This window comes from Oncorhynchus kisutch, linkage group LG23 (genome assembly GCF_002021735.2).
Source record: "Oncorhynchus kisutch isolate 150728-3 linkage group LG23, Okis_V2, whole genome shotgun sequence".
NCBI classification, from domain to species: domain Eukaryota; kingdom Metazoa; phylum Chordata; class Actinopteri; order Salmoniformes; family Salmonidae; genus Oncorhynchus; species Oncorhynchus kisutch.
The window spans coordinates 27,484,135-27,503,501 of NC_034196.2; the positions used below are offsets into that span (position 1 = coordinate 27,484,135).

The 19,367-nt window shown below is 44.1% G+C and overlaps 2 protein-coding genes across 3 annotated transcripts in view; one reads left to right on the forward strand and one right to left on the reverse strand.

Annotated features, from left to right (window-relative positions):
- Positions 1–10,919, forward strand: part of jmy (junction mediating and regulatory protein, p53 cofactor) — a 60,483-nt gene extending 49,564 nt beyond the window's left edge. Inside the window, exons 3-10 of the mRNA XM_020457817.2 lie at positions 1,360–1,510; positions 2,837–3,006; positions 3,573–3,738; positions 5,590–5,777; positions 5,923–6,006; positions 7,787–7,882; positions 8,000–8,513; positions 8,615–10,919. Of these exons, the coding sequence (XP_020313406.1) occupies positions 1,360–1,510; positions 2,837–3,006; positions 3,573–3,738; positions 5,590–5,777; positions 5,923–6,006; positions 7,787–7,882; positions 8,000–8,513; positions 8,615–8,928 (1,683 nt within the window). The 3' untranslated portion in view covers positions 8,929–10,919. The remainder of the gene's footprint in view (positions 1–1,359; positions 1,511–2,836; positions 3,007–3,572; positions 3,739–5,589; positions 5,778–5,922; positions 6,007–7,786; positions 7,883–7,999; positions 8,514–8,614) is intronic.
- A 262-nt stretch (positions 10,920–11,181) lies between these two features.
- LOC109867997 (homer protein homolog 1) overlaps positions 11,182–19,367 on the reverse strand; it is a 36,008-nt gene continuing 27,822 nt past the window's right edge. The window contains exons 5-9 of one of the 2 annotated variants that reach the window (XM_020457353.2): positions 18,795–18,943; positions 16,310–16,469; positions 15,436–15,546; positions 15,274–15,354; positions 11,182–13,321 (exon numbers count right to left, since the gene is read on the reverse strand). In XM_020457353.2, the coding sequence (XP_020312942.1) occupies positions 13,127–13,321; positions 15,274–15,354; positions 15,436–15,546; positions 16,310–16,469; positions 18,795–18,943 (696 nt within the window). In that variant the 3' untranslated portion in view covers positions 11,182–13,126. Of the gene's footprint in view, positions 13,322–15,273; positions 15,547–16,309; positions 16,470–18,794; positions 18,944–19,367 lie in introns of both variants that reach the window. The other variant, XM_031802976.1, reaches the window with a different exon arrangement.

Genomic DNA, 19,367 nt, shown 5'->3' on the forward strand with positions numbered 1-19,367 from the left:
ATCAGCTCCTTTGTCTTGCTCGCATTGAGGGAGAGGTTGTTGTTCTGGCACCACACAGCCAGGTCTCTGTCCTCCTCCCTATAGGCTGTCTCGTCGTTGTCGGTGATCAGGCCTACCACTGTTGTGTCGTCAGCAAACTAAATGATGGTGTTGGAGTCGTGCTTGGCCACGCAGTCGTGGGTGAACAGGGAGTACAGGAGGGACTAAGCAGGCAACCCTGAGGGGAGCTGGTGTTGAGGATCAGCATGGCAGACTTTTTGTTGCCTACCCTCACCACCTGGGGGTGGCCCGTCAGGAAGTCTAGGATCAAGTTGCAGAGGGTTGTGTTTAGTCCCAGGTTCCTTAGCGTAGTGATGAGCTTTGTGGGCACTATGGTGTTGAACACTGAGCTGTAGTCAATGAGCAGCAGGACAGTTTAATTCAGTAGAGTACAGTTTAGTTCAGTAGAGTACATTAGTGTAAAATAGGGTACAATACAGTACATTATACTGTACTATACTCTAAGGTACTGTGCTATACTCAACTTTTCTTTACTGTATTGTGCTGTCCAAACTTATGAAATGTCTATGTTTGGGCCAAATCAAGGCCAGTCCGGATCGGACCAAATCTGAACCAAACATAGACGTCTATGATGGATTCAGATTTGTTCTGGACCGGACCAAAAATCTACATCCGTGGACGTTGAAATCAAGGCTGGTCCAGACAGGAGCAAAACAGTGGGCTGTGTGGGGGCTGTTCTTAGGAAATCAGCTACTCTAACTACAATATGTTCCAGCTGCTCTCTAAAACACACAATGAACAGAACAATAATCAACTGTTTTACTAACTCACCCAGGGCGTATCCAGGGCTGGTTAGCTAGCTACAAAGACAGTGTAAAAGACCTTACCCAAGTCACTTCCAAGTAATGAACTAAGTCTGAGAAGTCATTAACACTTAAGCACTCGATTGTCGTTGCCTCAGTATGTTTGATTAAATGAGGTTGTCTTACAGTTATCAAAAGTTACAACAAAGGAGGACACTGGGTTTAGTAGTACAGTAAACACATGTCCAGTCTTGAAGCTCTATGTCCCTGACTGCTACACCACAGCACAACGTGCTGTTAAAGACTGGTATGACATGAGGCCAGGTGAATTCAGGTACTTTAAATCCTCAATTAATCACTATTTGTAAGGTCTGAATTTCTCAATGTATCCATGTGCGAGAGTTTGACTTTCATTTATTAATCCAATCCCTTTATTTTATCCTGCTGGACCGGCACACCAGATTTCCCTCTGGGATAATATATTTATAAATATGTCATTGATTTATGTTGATTTGACCTTTGCGTGACCCCTATTGATCTGTGTCCCCTCGGTCAGATCTCCTTGGAGACGGAGCGTCTGGGGCCTCGTCGTGTGGAGGGGCTGAGGAGGGAGGATGAGGAGTGGACGAGGAAGGCTCACGCTGCCGTCCTCTCCATACAGGACCTTACCGTCAAGTTCTTTGAGACAACCGCCAGGGCTCAGAAAGGTACACACATACACACATACACACATAAGGCCTTTTCACACTGGCGTTGTTCTTAGCTCCAGGATATCTTAGCTCCAGACTAGACTGGCCTGGGATAGCTTAGCCTGTGTTCACATACATATTTGTTAACCCTGGGCTAAACTTTAGCCCTGGCTAAGGATTCACACTTGTATACCCAAGCCCTGAGCTAACTGACAAACACAACATGCGACCAACATTTCTGATGCACAACCAATATTATACGCAATTTATTAACACAATATTTCCTGTTGCTTCTAGCATTTGATTTCCAACAGTGATGCATTGTATAAACATTGTTGTCAGTCAGGCAGACAGCAATGTTTCACTTTTGAAATTCTATCTTGCTCCTGTACAGAGAATGAAGTGAATGAACAAGATGTCAACTTTTCTGATCCATGCGAAATCATGCAACAATATTATTATCATGGATATATGCAATTAAATGTCAATAGAAAAGTTATGAAAACAGAGGGAAATGGATGGTTTGCTGCTCTTCCAGCTGTAGAGTTTATAGCTTTAGTTGGCTAAGTGAGAAGACCGTATTGGATGTGATTGGATAGTGATCATTCTAGGTGTTGTTCTTGACACAGTTTCACACTTGCTATTTTGGCACTGTGTTTCTGGGACTAATCCCCCCGAAAAGTTGGTACTAACCCTGCTCCGGAGCAGGACCAGCTAGTTCTGGGCTAAGGTTGGTGCTAGCCCACTTTAGAATGTGCAAGTGTGAACATTCCCTTATCCCTGGGCTAAAATCTCCCTTAGCCCCGGGCTAAGGTGCAGTGTGAACACTCCTATAGAGAAACACACAGAAAAACACATAAACACACACAAACTCTGTACAGACAAACTCCAGAGCCATGTATTATCCAGATGGCAGATCAGCCCCTCAGTCAGACCATAATCTCCAGGCTTTAAACTGCTCTCCCAGAATCCCCAAACTAACCATAACCCAACTATCCACTGGCTCCACACTGACTACAAAGTCTATAACTATTCCCAAACATGTAAATCATTTGTTTTTGTCTCCAATTTAGGCAGTACAGACCCCTAGAAATCAGCAGATAGCCCTCTAGTGGTGAAAGTAAGAACTGAAATGCACAGAGGAGAATAAGTATTCTGTCAAGGACATATCTTGTAAAAAAAAAATATATATATATATAGAGGTATACTAAGACAAAATAAATGTGACATGGTGTGCAAATGATAACACACACGTGCCTGTTCTGTTCTGTTTAAGCAAATAAACGCCCAAGCAATGAATTGAAGTTTTACAGTAATTGTTATGTTGGTGTGTGTGTGTTGCAGCGGTGTATGAGCGGATGCGTGTGGACCAGAGGAAGTTTGGCAAGTCGACGTGGGCTGCAGCTGTAGACCGCGTGGAGCGTCTGCAGTACGCTGTCTCCAAGGAAACGCTGCAGTTGATGAGGGCCAAGGAGATCTGCCTGGAGCAGAGAAAACACGGCCTGAAAGAGGAGGTATTACTCCTATATTACAGTACTACAGCTAATACTATTACTATACTACTACTGTTATTATAGTAATAAATAGTCAACTGATGAGGGCCACGGAGATCTGCCTGAAGCAGAGGAAACACGGCCTGAGAAGGGAAGTACTGATAAATCTATACATTTTTCAAGATGCTCAAAGCACATTGTTTTGGGGAATTATGCCTCATCCACCACCAATGTATATCACCTGATGCCACGGCAGCCATTTTACAACAGATATCTCACCACACATCAGGTACACCAGAGATGGGCAAGTAGCGGCAGCCCCCTTCTGAAGGCCCTCAGATCAATAAAACAAAAAAAACCTCAGTCGGGTCTCAAATTACTGTTGCAGTTAGAATAGTAGAATAACCAAGGTGCAAATTCGAAATGCACATATGTGTACGCAGACCCGCCAGAAACTGCGGCCCTTCATGATGTGTTCAGATTTCTTGTGGCCCCCACTCCCATCAAAGTTGTCCATCCCTGATGTACACAATACTCTGACTCTCCCTCTGTCTGTGTTTCTGACCATCTATGTCTGTTTGTCTCAGATGCAGAGCCTGCAGGAGGGAGAGGATGCCATGCAGCGGTTGGACCAGATGGAGGCGCTGTACTATGAGCTCCAGCTGCAGCTCTATGACATCCAGGCTGAGGTGCTGCGCTGTGAGGAACTGCTGCTCAACGCCCAGCTCACCAGCCTCCGCAGACAGATCACGGGTAATACTATGCACTTTATACAGTGCCTTGCCAAAGTATTCGGCCCCCTTGAACTTTGCGACCTTTTGCCACATTTCAGGCTTCAAACATAAAGATATAAAACTGTATTTTTTTGTGAAGAATCAACAGCAAGTGGGACACAATCATGAAGTGGAACGACATTTATTGGATATTTCAAACTTTTTTAACAAATCAAAAACTGAAAAATTGGGCGTGCAAAATTATTCAGCCCCTTTACTTTCAGTGCAGCAAACTCTCTCCAGAAGTTCAGTGAGGATCTCTGAATGATCCAATGTTGACCTAAATGACTAATGATGATAAATACAATCCACCTGTGTGTAATCAAGTCTCCGTATAAATGCACCTGCACTGTGATAGTCTCAGAGGTCCGTTAAAAGCGCAGAGAGCATCATGAAGAACAAGGAACACACCAGGCAGGTCCGAGATACTGTTGTGAAGAAGTTTAAAGCCGGATTTGGATACAAAAAGATTTCCCAAGCTTTAAACATCCCAAGGAGCACTGTGCAAGCGATAATATTGAAATGGAAGGAGTATCAGACCACTGCAAATCTACCAAGACCTGGCCGTCCCTCTAAACTTTCAGCTCATACAAGGAGAAGACTGATCAGAGATGCAGCCAAGAGGCCATCCACTCTGGATGAACTGCAGAGATCTACAGCTGAGGTGGGAGACTCTGTCCATAGGACAACAATCAGTCGTATATTGCACAAATCTGGCCTTTATGGAAGAGTGGCAAGAAGAAAGCCATTTCTTAAAGATATCCATAAAAAGTGTTGTTTAAAGTTTGCCACAAGCCACCTGGGAGACACACCAAACATGTGGAAGAAGGTGCTCTGGTCAGATGAAACCAAAATTGAACTTTTTGGCAACAATGCAAAACGTTATGTTTGGCGTAAAAGCAACACAGCTCATCACCATGAACACACCATCCCCACTGTCAAACATGGTGGTGGCAGTATCATGGTTTGGGCCTGCTTTTCTTCAGCAGGGACAGGGAAGATGGTTAAAATTGATGGGAAGATGGATGGAGCCAAATACAGGACCATTCTGGAAGAAAACCTGATGGAGTCTGCAAAAGACCTGAGACTGGGACGGAGATTTGTCTTCCAACAAGACAATGATCCAAAACATAAAGCAAAATCTACAATGGAATGGTTCAAAAATAAACATATCCAGGTGTTAGAATGGCCAAGTCAAAGGCCAGACCTGAATCCAATCGAGAATCTGTGGAAAGAACTGAAAACTGCTGTTCACAAATGCTCTCCATCCAACCTCACTGAGCTCGAGCTGTTTTGCAAGGAGGAATGGGAAAAAAATCCAGTCTCTCAATGTGCAAAACTGATAGAGACATACCCCAAGCGACTTACAGCTGTAATCGCAGCAAAAGGTGGCGCTACAAAGTATTCACTTAAGGGGGCTTAATAATTTTGCACGCCCAATTTTTCAGTTTTTGATTTGTTAAAAAAGTTTGAAATATCCAATAAATGTCGTTCCACTTCATGATTGTGTCCCACTTGTTGTTGATTATTCACAAAAAAATACAGTTTATATCTTTATGTTTGAAGCCTGAAATGTGGCAAAAGGTCGCAAAGTTCAAGGGGGCCGAATACTTTCGCAAGGCACTGTACATGTTACTTCTAAGTAACATTCAGCCTAGGAACTGCTGCTCAACGCCCAGCTCACCAGCCTCCCCAGACTACTATACATCTATACCTGTTACTGTTAATGAACCACTAGACCTGTTCTAACTGCTCAGCTCCAGAGCCTCTGTAGAAACACTACTAGTGAGGTTATCTAACAGTGTACCTCTCTGTGCCCTTCCCTCCCCAGAGCGGCAGGACGAGGTAGTGTACTATGATGCGTATGAGAGTCCTGATGCCATGCGGAGGGTAGAGGACCCCTCGGCCTCTCTTCCCCCCCTCAGAGACAAGCTCAGCCAGCTGCAGCAGAGGACCAGACAGCTAGAGGCACGCAGGGGACGCATCACCGCCAAGAAGGCCCACCTTAAAACCAAAAAGGTAATAATCCAGCAATCACACGCTTAGCTCTGGACTTACTAACAAATCAAAGCCATGAAAGCCTACCTCGAAAACAACAATATGTAGAAAAGTAAAACCAATACTTTCAACCCTCCTGTAATGTGTCTTGTTTATCTGTAACCAGGAGATCTGTATCATCAACCACAACCAGAAGATACAGCAACGCCAAGGTATGAAGGATGACCAGACCCATCAAGCACTGCAACAGGTACAGTGACATGTTTCATTAGTGTTTGTGTTGATTCTAGAGGTCGACCGATTAGGATTTTTCAACGCCAATACCGATTTATTGGAGGACCAAAAAAGCCAATAACGATTAATCGGATGAGTTTTATATATATATTTGTAATAATGACAATTACAACTATACTAAATGAACACTTTTATATTAACTTAATATAATACATAAATAAAATAAATTTAGTCTCAAATAAATAATAAAACATGTTCAATTTGGTTTTAAAAAACACAGTGTTGGAGAAGAAAGTAAAAGTGCAATATGTGCCATGTAAAAAAGCTAACATTTAAGTTCCTTGCTCAGAACATGAGAACATATGAAGGCTGGTGGTTCCTTTTAACATGAGCTTTCAATAGTCCCAGGTAAGAAGTTTTAGGTTTTAGTTATTAAAGGAATTATGACGCGTCGACTGTTTATCTCTATGCCATTTGTATTTCATATACCTTTGACTATTGGATGTTCTAATAGGCACTTTAGTATTGCCAGCCTAATCTCGGGAGTTGATAGGCTTGATAAATTGATAAGTCATAAACAGAGCTGTGCTTCATGCATTACTAAGAGCTGCTGGCAAATGCAGTAAAATACTGTTTGAATAAATGCTTACGAGCCTGCTGCTGCCTACCACCGCTCAGTCAGACTGCGCCATCAAATATCAAATCATAGACTTAATTATAATAAACACACAGAAATACGATCCTTAGGTCATTATTAATATGGTCAAATCCATAAACTAGTATTTAAAAAACAAAACGTTTATTCTTTAAGTGAAATATGGAACCGTTCCATATTTTGTCGAACGGGTGGCATCCATTAGTCTAAATATTGCTGTTATGTTGTGCAACCTTCAATGTTATGTCATAATGATGTAAAATTCTGGCAAATGAATTATGGCCTTTGTTAGGAAGAAATAGTCTTCACACAGTTCGCAGCGAGCCAGGCGGCCAAACTGTTGCATATACCCTGACTCTGCTTGCACTGAACGCAGGAGAAGTGACACAATTTCCCTAGTTAATATTGCCTGCTAACATTAATTTATTTGAACTAAATATGCAGGTTTAAAAATATATATATACTTCTGTGTATTGATTTTAAGAAAGGCGTTGATGTTTATGGTAAGGTACATTTGTGCAACGATTGTGCTTTTTTCGTGAATGTGCTTTTGTTAAATCATCCCCCGTTTGGCGAAGTTGAAGTAATCTGTGATTCGATGATAAATTAACAGGCACCGCATGGATTATATGCAACACAGGACAAGCTAGTTAACCTAGTAATATCATCAACCATGTGTAGTTAACTAGTGATTATGTGAAGATTAGATTTTTTTTTTTTATAGTTAGCTAGTTTAATGCTAGCTAACAACTTACCTTGACTCCTTGCAGGCACAGGTCATTTTGATGCTGCACTCACGTAACAGGTGGTCAGCCTGCCCTAACAGGTGGTCAGCCTGCCCTAACAGGTGGTCAGCCTGCCCTAACAGGTGGTCAGCCTGCCCTAACAGGGGGTCAGCCTGCCCTAACAGGCGGTCAGCCTGCCGTAACAGGCGGTCAGCCTGCCCTAACAGGCGGTCAGCCTGCCACACAGTCTCCTCGTGGAATGCAATATAGTCGTCCATAATCAGTGTCCAAAAAGTCAGATTACCGATTGTTATGAGAACTTGAAATCGGCTCTAATTAATCGGCCATGCCTCTAGTTGATTCAGTGTTATGGGAATGATGGTGAATAATTCCTCATCCTGTCTGTTTCTTCATAGCGAGGGGAGGAGCAGGAGGAAGAGGAGGAGAGGAGTAACGCCAGAATGAGTCTGGATAGGTCGAGAACTCTGGACAGACTACGCAGCTTCAAACAGGTGAGAGGACAAAGTTACCTCTGAATAACACAGTCTAAACCTCTCATGTTGAGTACATCTTAGGTTGACGGTATGTTTAGATGCATGTTGTAACTGTTGGTTCTTTGTCTGTTGCAGCGTTTCCCTGGTCAGGTGACTCTGAAGTCCAGCAGACTGCGTATGTCCCACGGCCACTCCCGGAGAAAAACCTCCACTCCCCTCTCCCCCGCGGGGAGGCCTGAGACCCTGGCTGCCAGTGTGCAAACAGACACTGTTGACCTCCCTGAGCTCTTTGCTCCTCCCTCTTATGCCTGTGGTCATCAGAGTGTCTCTCTACCCCCACCAGGGGGTGCCACTGGGCCTCTCTCTGCCCTTTCTCTTCCTCCCCTCTCAGCGATTCCCTCCTCTGCCCCTCCACCTCCTCCCCCTCCTCCTCCTCCCCCACCCCCTCCCTCCTTAGATGACCTCTCCAGTGATGGAGTTGTGTGGGCTCATCCCACTAGCCCAGTCCGGCAATCCAAGGCTGGGTCAGATTCAGAGCCTCTCCCCCTGGCTTCCTTCTCCCCACGTTTCTTTGACAGCAGTCAGCTGCAGACAGCCAGAAAGAAACTGAAGAAGACAGCCATGCTGGACTCCTCACAATGGAGGAGAGGTCAGACATGACAACATACTGTTACCTGGATTTTAAAGGAATATATCAAAATCATAACATGACTAGATTTTTAACATTGTTCCATTCTCCCATCTCTCCAGCGAGTTCTCCCATGGACGAGGTCCTGAACTCCCTGAAGAGAGGCAGCTTCCGCCTGCGTAAGGCTGAGCTGAGAGTCCTAGCCCCCGACCCAGACGATGACGAGAGCAACAACATCCTGGCCCAGATCCGGCAGGGTGTCCGGTTGAAGAAGGTGCGGACGCGGCCGGAACAGCGGCACACCAAGGGCTTGTTCCCCCACTCTGCCGACGCTCTGACCCGCTCCATCCATGAAGCCCTGAGACGCATCAAGGAGGCTTCGCCTGAGTCTGAGTCTGAGGACGAAGGCCTGCCCTGCACAGACTGGGAGAACTAGATACACACACACACACACAACGGCACCGACTGGGACTCTGACCTTTGACCTCAGCCACTACCATCTACTATTTCTGGCTCCACATTGACAGACTGAAAGCTGAGTAGAGATGTTTCCTGAGTAGAGATGTTAACTGTTTCTTACTATTTCTTCTGGTCTTTGTAATGGACCACTAGCCTTTTCTTCTGGTTTTCTGTGTTGTGCTGACTCCTCACGCTCTATATAGTCAAGCACTTTGAGAACCTAGTAATGAAAGTCACTATGTTAAAGTAATTCCTTCACTCGATTCCTTCTTTGTCCTGGACCAAGCGGGGGAATAAGGCTCCTTGTCAGTGCACCGACTGGAGAGCTAGGGTTCTGGGATCCCTTTATATAGAATGAGGTTGGAGAGGTTAGGTTGCTGGGGTGAGTTGTTTTTCCGTTTGACAGGATTGAGTGTTTTCTTTCATGTTAATTCAACCCCCCCATAGAATAAAATGTGTTATTGTTTGGCTGGAACAAAATGCCTGCACTCACACCGTCCAGTCCTCTGCGGGTGAGCGTGGCAACCCCTGGTGTCAAGAAGTCATGATATTTTTCTCTGTAAAACCAGTGCCCTTTAAAGTCAGCTGATCTGTCCAGCTCTACAAAGACAGGTGTCATTCATTCCATACTCTGTATTCATATTCCATCATGCCACGTGTTTCTGTTGATGCTTTTTAAAGTGTGCTTTTATGTTCTTTTTAACGAGTGTTTCTTTTTCTTTTTTCACTGCTTTATTTTCATGAGTCCACTATTACCGTGGAGTCGCTTCACGTTATCTACGCCTGATTATTTTATGTTTTATCTAAGAGCTGTCAAAACTGAAACTATTTCTATAGGAACAATCTCTGTTTACTGTAATGAATCATGCACTGAGTATGAAGGACATGATGTACTGTTTGGAACTGAAGGACTGTGTGTACATCTGCTGTCCAAGTTGACATTTGGCCAGGTCAAAGGTGGTAGTACTGTATTTTTCCGGTCTTGAAAAACGCTCAGATAGAAATGTATGGTGCAGAACTGATATGATTGTCGGTCATGTAGAACAGGGACCTTGTCAGCTCTATTCATTATATTTCTATCTGTGTTTACCTCACTGAATCCACCAGTGGTATGGTACTGGTAACTAACCACAGTGAGTCAGTAGGGTGAGCATATGGGGCTCATTCTTCATGCTGTGTCTTCATGGCAAGTGGTTAAAACCCAATCATGTGACTTTCTGCAACGTCCGCATATCTCTGACTGGGTCTCTAGTCTGAAGTGGCTTCTTCTCCTTTATCTGCACTGAATCTATACACGGTGTGTAGGTGACAGCAACACAGTATATTGACTCAGAGGAATTAGCTTTTCACTGTATAGATTTTTTTTGTTGTGCAGATGGAGAGAAGTTTAGGAGGGTAGAGGCAGCCATTTTAGTTATATTGAGATGCCCCCTTCCTAGTCCTGTCCATATACAGTACAAACCGGTCTGTTGGAAAATCACTTTCATTTGTCAGTTTTCTTCATTGTATTTGGGATCTTTATGTAATTTTGTTTATTTTATACATGATTTGTAAAATCTTTTGTATTATTCATTTCCATCTCTTCTGTCTTTAGCTAACACTGCAGTTTGACCTATAACCTTTAACTTGTATGACCTTATGCATGTGGCTGGCCTGGTCTGATTTGAAGATGAGTCCGTCACAAGATAAGTGCAATATTATTATATTAAACTGAAATGTAATATATAATGTAATGTACATCCTGAAAATACATTGGCATGCTTAAAAACATCCTAAGTATTTATTAAAACACTTCATGATTTAAGAAATGGAATAAGAATTTATAAAGCAATACCATACAAAATGTAAATGTGCTTAAATGTTATCTTTTGCCTTTTACTCTCGTCTTACTGTTATTGCATTCCTAACTGCTTTATATATCCCAGTTATATTTTTTCCCTTCAAAATAAAACCAAGTCCCGAAATGTCTTCCTGTCCTGTTCTTTGACTTGGCATCACAGAGCCATTAGAACTCAACTCAGCCTTTAGCCAAACCAGACAGCCTTTTGTTGGGTCTAGTACATCATGCACATCCACATGAGGTCAACCACAAATAGTATTTAATTAAAAAAACAGCCAAACAATCCCCTTTAAGGCAGTGAGTGGATGTGATGTTATACAAGAAGCATCAGGACAGGAACTGAAGTGAGTGCAGATTAGAGAAAATGAGGAACATTCAGATAGTGAAAAATGACAACACTTCATTTTTTTATTTTTACATTTTACTATAAACTCAATTACAATTGTTTAAGCATGTGGTATAATCATTTAAAATTATTACTCAATTATTCCCTTTCAAATTGTAGTACAGATCATAATTGAAAACGCCAACCAGCCCAGAAACCACATTCAAATCTCTCAAAGATACCAGAACCAACAAGCCCTTAAATAGTGTTCTTCAGGTATACATATAGTTTTATTTTTTATACATTATCACAGATTTTTGGCAATAGTAAACCCGACAAAAGTTCCGTAGTTAGCTACCATTGATGCATCTTTGTACCAAAGGCAACGTCAGCAAAATTCATATTCTGTACAGGAAAACATTTGGCAAAAGGAAATAATGTCTCTGCAAACCACACATGCTATGCACAAGGGTCTCTGTAAATCCATTTCCTTTTTAAGTAGTTCAAAAATATTGCCCGTTTTTTTTTTTTACACCAAAAAAAAAATATCTACCTTGACACCCACATACCAGACATGAAAATCATTAAGTTCAAACAAAAATTTGTTTCATAAAATTCTCAATCTGTGGTTATAATATATCTGGAATAATAAATTAAGGGAAAACATAGGAACCAATCAATCACTGCACTTCAAGTTGTAACAGAAACAAGGAGGGGGAAAATAAAGAAAAATAGTTTTGGATTCACCCAAACATTCAATTCCATTTTCACAAGTGCACTATAAATGTGTTATATTAGTATTTGTAATAAAAAAGTGTATAGAAAGGAAAGACTTGTAACTGCTGAAACAAACCCCAGCTTCTGGCCTTGGGTTGGTGTTGTTTCCACCTTGTCTCTCCTTACATTTCCCAGAAGAGGAGGAAAATACCTGAAAGCGAGACTGAAATGTGTATTTTTACTCTTGACGCTCTCTTTATATTGCTCATTTAGTATAGAAGGTTGTCCCAGATCGGTCCTCAATCTTGGACAAGATGCCACATTCTTCTTTAATCTCCATGGAAATGTGATAGGAGGACATTAGGTGCATTTAAAAACAAGGTCACTGGGAGGTCATCTGTCTGACCTCTGACCCTTAGTCGTAGCCCAGTGTTAGATGGGGCCTCGGAGCAAACCGCCGGAGAGTCCAGTGAAACGCTGTAAGGATCAGTGAGTACAACTGTCTACATCTCCATGACCTCATCTAATCGGACTGTCCATTTGGCTGACAATGATATCTCCATAGTAACCAGAGCAATAGTAGTACTGTAGTAATAACTGAATAATAAAGTGGTATATGCAGAATAGTTAGAAAACAGACCTGAACCCATGACGGACAACAGCAAAGATTAAACAAAAACATCCACCAGCAACTGAACTTTGCACCAAATAAATATAGAAAGTGAGGGCTTCCTATTTCTGTTAATAGTGTCTGTAATGGAAGAAAAACCCAAAGTAAAATAACCCACCATACTCAACATCCTCTCCTATGGAATGCTAGCCAGACTTGGCAAAAAAAAGCAGAGAGAAAATAGATATTTGAGCAGCTTGTAGTCTGTAATGTGTAAAGAACATCCCACAGGGAGAGCAAAGAGATGGAAGGCAGGGCCCAAGCAAAGCCTCGACAGGACCTCTGAAGTGTGTGTGTGTGTGTATAAAGTGTGTGAGTATGTTCATATAGTATACAGGTGTACCAGCAATATGTAGTGAACATTAGCCAAATCTAGAGAATCCAAGCGAATCCAAGAATCCTATCTATTTACAATTATGTTCAAGCATGTGGCATAATCAACACATGCTTGATTATGTGCATGTTAGTGAAGAATAATGACTGTGTATGTACTAATAACAGTGTGTGAATATTTTCATACAGTGCTCTCGTGCACCGACTACAATTCATTCTCCAGTCACTATGTTATTATGGTGGCGATGGTGCTCCACTTGGGGGCTGTGTCGTAGCACTTCTCGTCTCTTCTAGCTGCTGCTGTCCTCGATGAGTCTGGCTAGGCTGTCTCGGAGCTCTGTCAGCTCAAAGATCTTCCCGTCCAGCAGCTCCAGCAGGGACCGCAGACTCTTCCTGAAGGCCTCGCTCTCTAGCTGACTGCCCTCCAGATGCAGCTCCAACTCCCCCAGCTGGGCCTCCAACGTCTGGTTCCTCTCCTCAGTCTCCTGGGAGTGGGTAGCGGATGGGGGGGGGGGGGGGTGGGGGGGGGGGGGGTGTTGTGTTAACGTGTGCACACAGCAAACATACTCATACTATGGCTCGAAAAAATACCCCTTTAAGTATCAATTACTTGGTCAAAAGCCCATAGAAACGCATTGACTAACATTCATAAATGGCAAAAAGTACAACCAAAAATGAAATCCTAAGAAACAAGGTTAAAGTGTCTTTCCTAACATTATTATTCTGAATTATTTTAAATCAAGCTGCCAGAAGTATTTTTGGGGCTGCAGATGTTTTGGAATAATGTAGTAACCCCCCCCAAAAAGTGTTAAATAAATCAAAATATATTATATAATTGAGATTCTTCAAAGCAGCCACCCTTTGCCTTGATGACAGCTTTGCACACTCTTGGAATTCTCTCAACCAGCTTCATGAGGTAGTCACCTGGAATGCATTTCACTTAACAGGTGTGCCTTGTCATAAGTTAAATAGTGGAATGTCTTTCTTTCTTCATGCATTTGAGCCAATCAGTTGTGTTGTGACAAGGTCGGGGTGGTATACAGAAGATGGCCCTATGTGGTAAAAGACGAGGTCCATATTATGGCAAGAACAGCTCAAATAAGCAAAGAGAAATGACAGTCCATCATTACTTTAAGACATGAAGGTCAGTCAAAGCGGGACATTTCAGGAACTTTGAATGTTTCTTCAAGTGCAGTCGCAAAAACCATCCAGCGCTATGATGAAACTGGCTATGATGAAACTGGCTCTCATGAGGACCGCCACAGGAAAGGAAGACCCAGAGGTAGCTCTGCTGCAGAGGATAAATTCATTACAGTTAACTGCACCTCAGATTGCAGCCCAAATAAATGTGTCACACAGTTCAAGTAACAGACACATCTCAATATCAACTGTCCAGAGGTGACTGCGTGAATCAGGCCTTCATGGTCAAATTGCTGCAAAGAAACCACTACTAAAGGACACCAATAAGAAGAGACTTGCTTGGGCCAAGAAACACGACCGATGGACATTAGATCTGGCCAAAGTTTGGTTCCAACCGCAGTGTCTTTGTGAGACGCAGAGTAGGTGAACAAAAGATCTCTGCATGTGTGGTTCCCACCGTGAAGCATGGAGGAGGTGGTGCGATGGTGTGGGGGTGTTTTTGCTGGTGCCACTGTCTGTGATTGATTTAGAATTCAAGGCTCACTTAACCAGCATGGCTACCACAGCATTCTGCAGAGATACACCATCCCATCTAGTTTGCACTTAGTGGGACTATCATTTGTTTTTCAACAGGACAGTGACCCACCACACCTCCAGGCTGTGTAAGGGCTATGTGACCAAGAAGGACAGTGATGAGTGCTGTATCAGATGACCTGGCCTCCACAATCACCTGACCTCAACCCAATTGAGATGGTTTGACTTTCAAGCACAGGTCCCTCAATTCAACACTTGACTGAGGGACCTTACACATGTTGCATGGGGCACAGAGGAAGAGGGAGTCATTCAAAAATCATGTCAAGCCCTATTATTTCACACAGAGTGAGTCCATGTAACTTAACTTTTTTACTCCTTTACTAAATTAGACTTTACTGATCAAAATGGCTTAATACTTATGCAATGACTATACTTAAGTAATCAAATTTGTATTCATCTTCAACATAGTTTTTCTTCCACTTTGTCATTATAATATTTTGAGTCGATTGCTGACAAAAAAAGACAGTTAAAATAATTTTTATCCCACTTTGTAACACAATAAAATAAAGGACTCCAAAGGGTCTGAATACTTTTGCAAGGCACTGTAAAGACAAACACACAAAGACAAAACACACACCCACACTTATAAACACAAACACGCACAAACCAACAAACACAAACGTACACAACTGTAGTGAAAACAGATGTCTGAGGCCCAGTGTCGTGTGCAGTGCAATACAGTAGTGTTGTTCATTAGTCTCACCTGTAGTTTATGTGTTAGCGATTCCTTCTGAGTCTGGAACTCATTAGCACTCTCCACTTCCTCTTTCAATCTCTCTAGTTCCTGCAGGGAGGGAAAATATACAAACACAGGGCTCACATTATATTTTCTCCCCACCCCCCACACACACACACACACACACACCTCCTCCTTGGCTTTTAATGCTGACTCCAGTTCTTCTATCGTCTGGTTGAGCTCAGTCTTCTGGGATTTGATGACTGGCGTCTGACCACTAACACACTCCAGCTCTGTCACCTGAGGACATACACAGTGTTGGTAATCATATCGTTTTTATGTTCTTTGTGTAACAATTCTGATCTGTTTGTGTAGTCTCTCTCTAGTATCCCTTTATAGTCAGTAAGTCTTACCCGTTTGTGTAGTCTCTAGTATCCCTTTATAAAGTCAGTCTTACCCGTTTGTGTAGTCTCTCTAGTATCCCTTTATAAAGTCAGTCTTACCCGTTTGTGTAGCCTCTCTAGTATCCCTTTATAAAGTCAGTCTTACCCGTTTGTGTAGTCTCTCTAGTATCCCTTTATAAAGTCAGTCAGTCAGTCTTACCCGTTTGTGTAGCCTCTCTCTAGTATCCCTTTATAGTCAGTAAGTCTTACCCGTTTGTGTAGTCTCTCTAGTATCCCTTTATAAAGTCAGTCAGTCAGTCTTACCCGTTTGTGTAGCCTCTCTCTAGTATCCCTTTATAGTCAGTAAGTCTTACCCGTTTGTGTAGTCTCTCTAGTATCCCTTTATAAAGTCAGTCAGTCAGTCTTACCCGTTTGTGTAGCCTCTCTCTAGTATCCCTTTATAGTCAGTAAGTCTTACCCATTTGTGTAGTCTCTCTAGTATCCCTTTATAAAGTCAGTCAGTCTTACCCGGTTGTGTAGTCTCTCTCTAGTATCCCTTTATAAAGTCAGTCAGTCTTACCCGGTTGTGTAGTCTCTCTCTAGTATCCCTTTATAAAGTCAGTCAGTCTTACCCGTTTGTGTAGTCTCTCTCTAGTATCCCTTTATAAAGTCAGTCTTACCCGTTTGTGTAGTCTCTCAGCCTCCTCCTGGTAAGCAGCCAGTTGTTGTTTCCACTGTTTGACGTTGGCTGTGGACTCCAGCAGAGCTGCTGTCAGCTTGGCATTGTTACCCTTCAGGGCTGCCAGCTCGGCCTCCCAGTGCTTGTTAATACTGGACGAACTGGAGACAGACAGACACTTCAGCAGAGTTTCAGTGACCATGACCCAGACATAGGTGCCAAGACCCAGACCCAGTGTATTGAGACACATGACAAGACCAACTGACCAAGACTGTTTTTTTGTGGTCACGACTGGTCTTAAGACTGCAAGATCAAGACTCCATCTCTGATATAAACTCAACCACTGTTTTCCTGAGTTTATTGCAAAAAATAACAATGCTGTCATTTGACTAAAGACTATGAACCATTCCAGCACCAATGTAAAAATACATGTTCAACTTCATGTTCATCAGCATTACTGACCTCAGAGGCTAGAGAGAAACTCATGTGGGAACCGTGTATGGTGAATACGAAGGGGTGGGGGAGTGAAATACATTTTCCATTTATTTAGTAATTAATAATTAAAATCAGCACTAGACAGTGTTTTGATATAATGCTTAACTGCTGTCCAGGGTTCTGGGACCACATGAATAAGAGATGGATGACTCGACACATCCAGGTGCGGGCAGACCACGCACACGCGGTGCTGCTGCTGTGCCAATTTCCTTTTAAATAAGAGGTCCCAGTGAACAGCTAAACCCCACCAATACCAGACTGAACATGGGAACACAGTGGAGTACTGTGGATGTTCAGCTTGTACAAGGGAAGATGAGAGTTTTAAAGGAAGGAATTGGAAGATAGTTTTGTATCAATTGGTATTATCTTACCATTTCCAAAGAGAACTGAATGTGCTCATTTATTAAGCCTTCGACCATGCCTTGCCCACAGAGCAACCATGCCTTGCCCACTGAGCAACCATGCCTTGCCCACAGAGCAACCATGCCTTGCCCACAGAGCAACCATGCCTTGCCCACAGAGCAACCATGCCTTGCCCACAGAGCAACCATGCCTTGCCCACAGAGCAACCATGCCTTGCCCACAGAGCAACCATGCCTTGCCCACAGAGCAACCATGCCTTGCCCACAGAGCAACCATGCCTTGCCCACAGAGCAACCATGCCTTGCCCACAGAGCAACCATGCCTTGCCCACAGAGCAACCATGCCTTGCCCACAGAGCAACCATGCCTTGCCCACAGAGCAACCATGCCTTGCCCACAGAGCAACCATGCCTTGCCCACAGAGCAACCATGCCTTGCCCACAGAGCAACCATGCCTTGCCCACTGAGCAACCATGCCTTGCCCACTGAGCAACCATGCCTTGCCCACTGAGCAACCATGCCTTGCCCACTGAGCAACCATGCCTTGCCCACTGAGCAACCATGCCTTGCCCACTGAGCAACCATGCCTTGCCCACTGAGCAACCATGCCTTGCCCACTGAGCAACCATGCCTTGCCCACTGAGCAACCATGCCTTGCCCACTGAGCAACCATGCCTTGCCCACTGAGCAACCATGCCTTGCCCACTGAGCAACCATGCCTTGCCCACTGAGCAACCATGCCTTGCCCACTGAGCAACCATGCCTTGCCCACTGAGCAACCATGCCTTGCCCACTGAGCAACCATGCCTTGCCCACTGAGCAACCATGCCTTGCCCACTGAGCAACCATGCCTTGCCCACTGAGCAACCATGCCTTGCCCACTGAGCAACCATGCCTTGCCCACTGAGCAACCATGCCTTGCCCACTGAGCAACCATGCCTTGCCCACTGAGCAACCATGCCTTGCCCACTGAGCAACCATGCCTTGCCCACTGAGCAACCATGCCTTGCCCACTGAGCAACCATGCCTTGCCCACTGAGCAACCATGCCTTGCCCACTGAGCAACCATGCCTTGCCCACTGAGCAACCATGCCTTGCCCACTGAGCAACCATGCCTTGCCCACTGAGCAACCATGCCTTGCCCACTGAGCAACCATGCCTTGCCCACTGAGCAACCATGCCTTGCCCACTGAGCAACCATGCCTTGCCCACTGAGCAACCATGCCTTGCCCACTGAGCAACCATGCCTTGCCCACTGAGCAACCATGCCTTGCCCACTGAGCAACCATGCCTTGCCCACTGAGCAACCATGCCTTGCCCACTGAGCAACCATGCCTTGCCCACTGAGCAACCATGCCTTGCCCACTGAGCAACCATGCCTTGCCCACTGAGCAACCATGCCTTGCCCACTGAGCAACCATGCCTTGCCCACTGAGCAACCATGCCTTGCCCACTGAGCAACCATGCCTTGCCCACTGAGCAACCATGCCTTGCCCACTGACCAACCATGCCTTGCCCACTGAGCAACCATGCCTTGCCCACTGACCAACCATGCCTTGCCCAATGAGGTGAACTATCTTTGTGCTTGACACCCTACTCCAGCCCCTGGCTTCAGAGCCTTGTTCTTACCTGTGGGAGAAGGGCAGCTGGTTCTGAGACGGCTCGGGACGGGGCTCAGGTGGGTGCTGCGGCATTTCAGGGGTGGTGCCCCTCTCGTCATCAGTGCCGTTGATGCTCTCCGGGGTCAAAGGTGACTGCAGGTCACCGGTGGCCGACTCCTGGCATGATGTAAACAATAAGGTTAAAGGAACAGAAATACAGTTGAACTGTATGTTCTCAACTGCTGAGTAAATCAAATACTGATGTAATGTGGAGAGAATACCTGCACAATGAGTTACACTCCACAGAAAGTGATGTTTCGAGTGAGTTTTTGTTTCTCTCAAGTGAGTAGGCCTATGTGTTTTCAAGTGAGTAGGCCTATGTGTTTTCAAGTGAGTAGGCCTATGTGTTTTCAAGTGAGTAGGCCTATGTGTTTTCAAGTGAGTAGGCCTATGTGTTTTCAAGTGAGTAGGCCTATGTGTATTCAAGTGAGTAGGCCTATGTGTTTTCAAGTGAGCTTGTTGTTTTCTCACTTGAAAAAAGAAACATCTCTTTATGGGAGCATAGCTGACACTGGGAGATCAGAGTTCATCTGAGACTGAG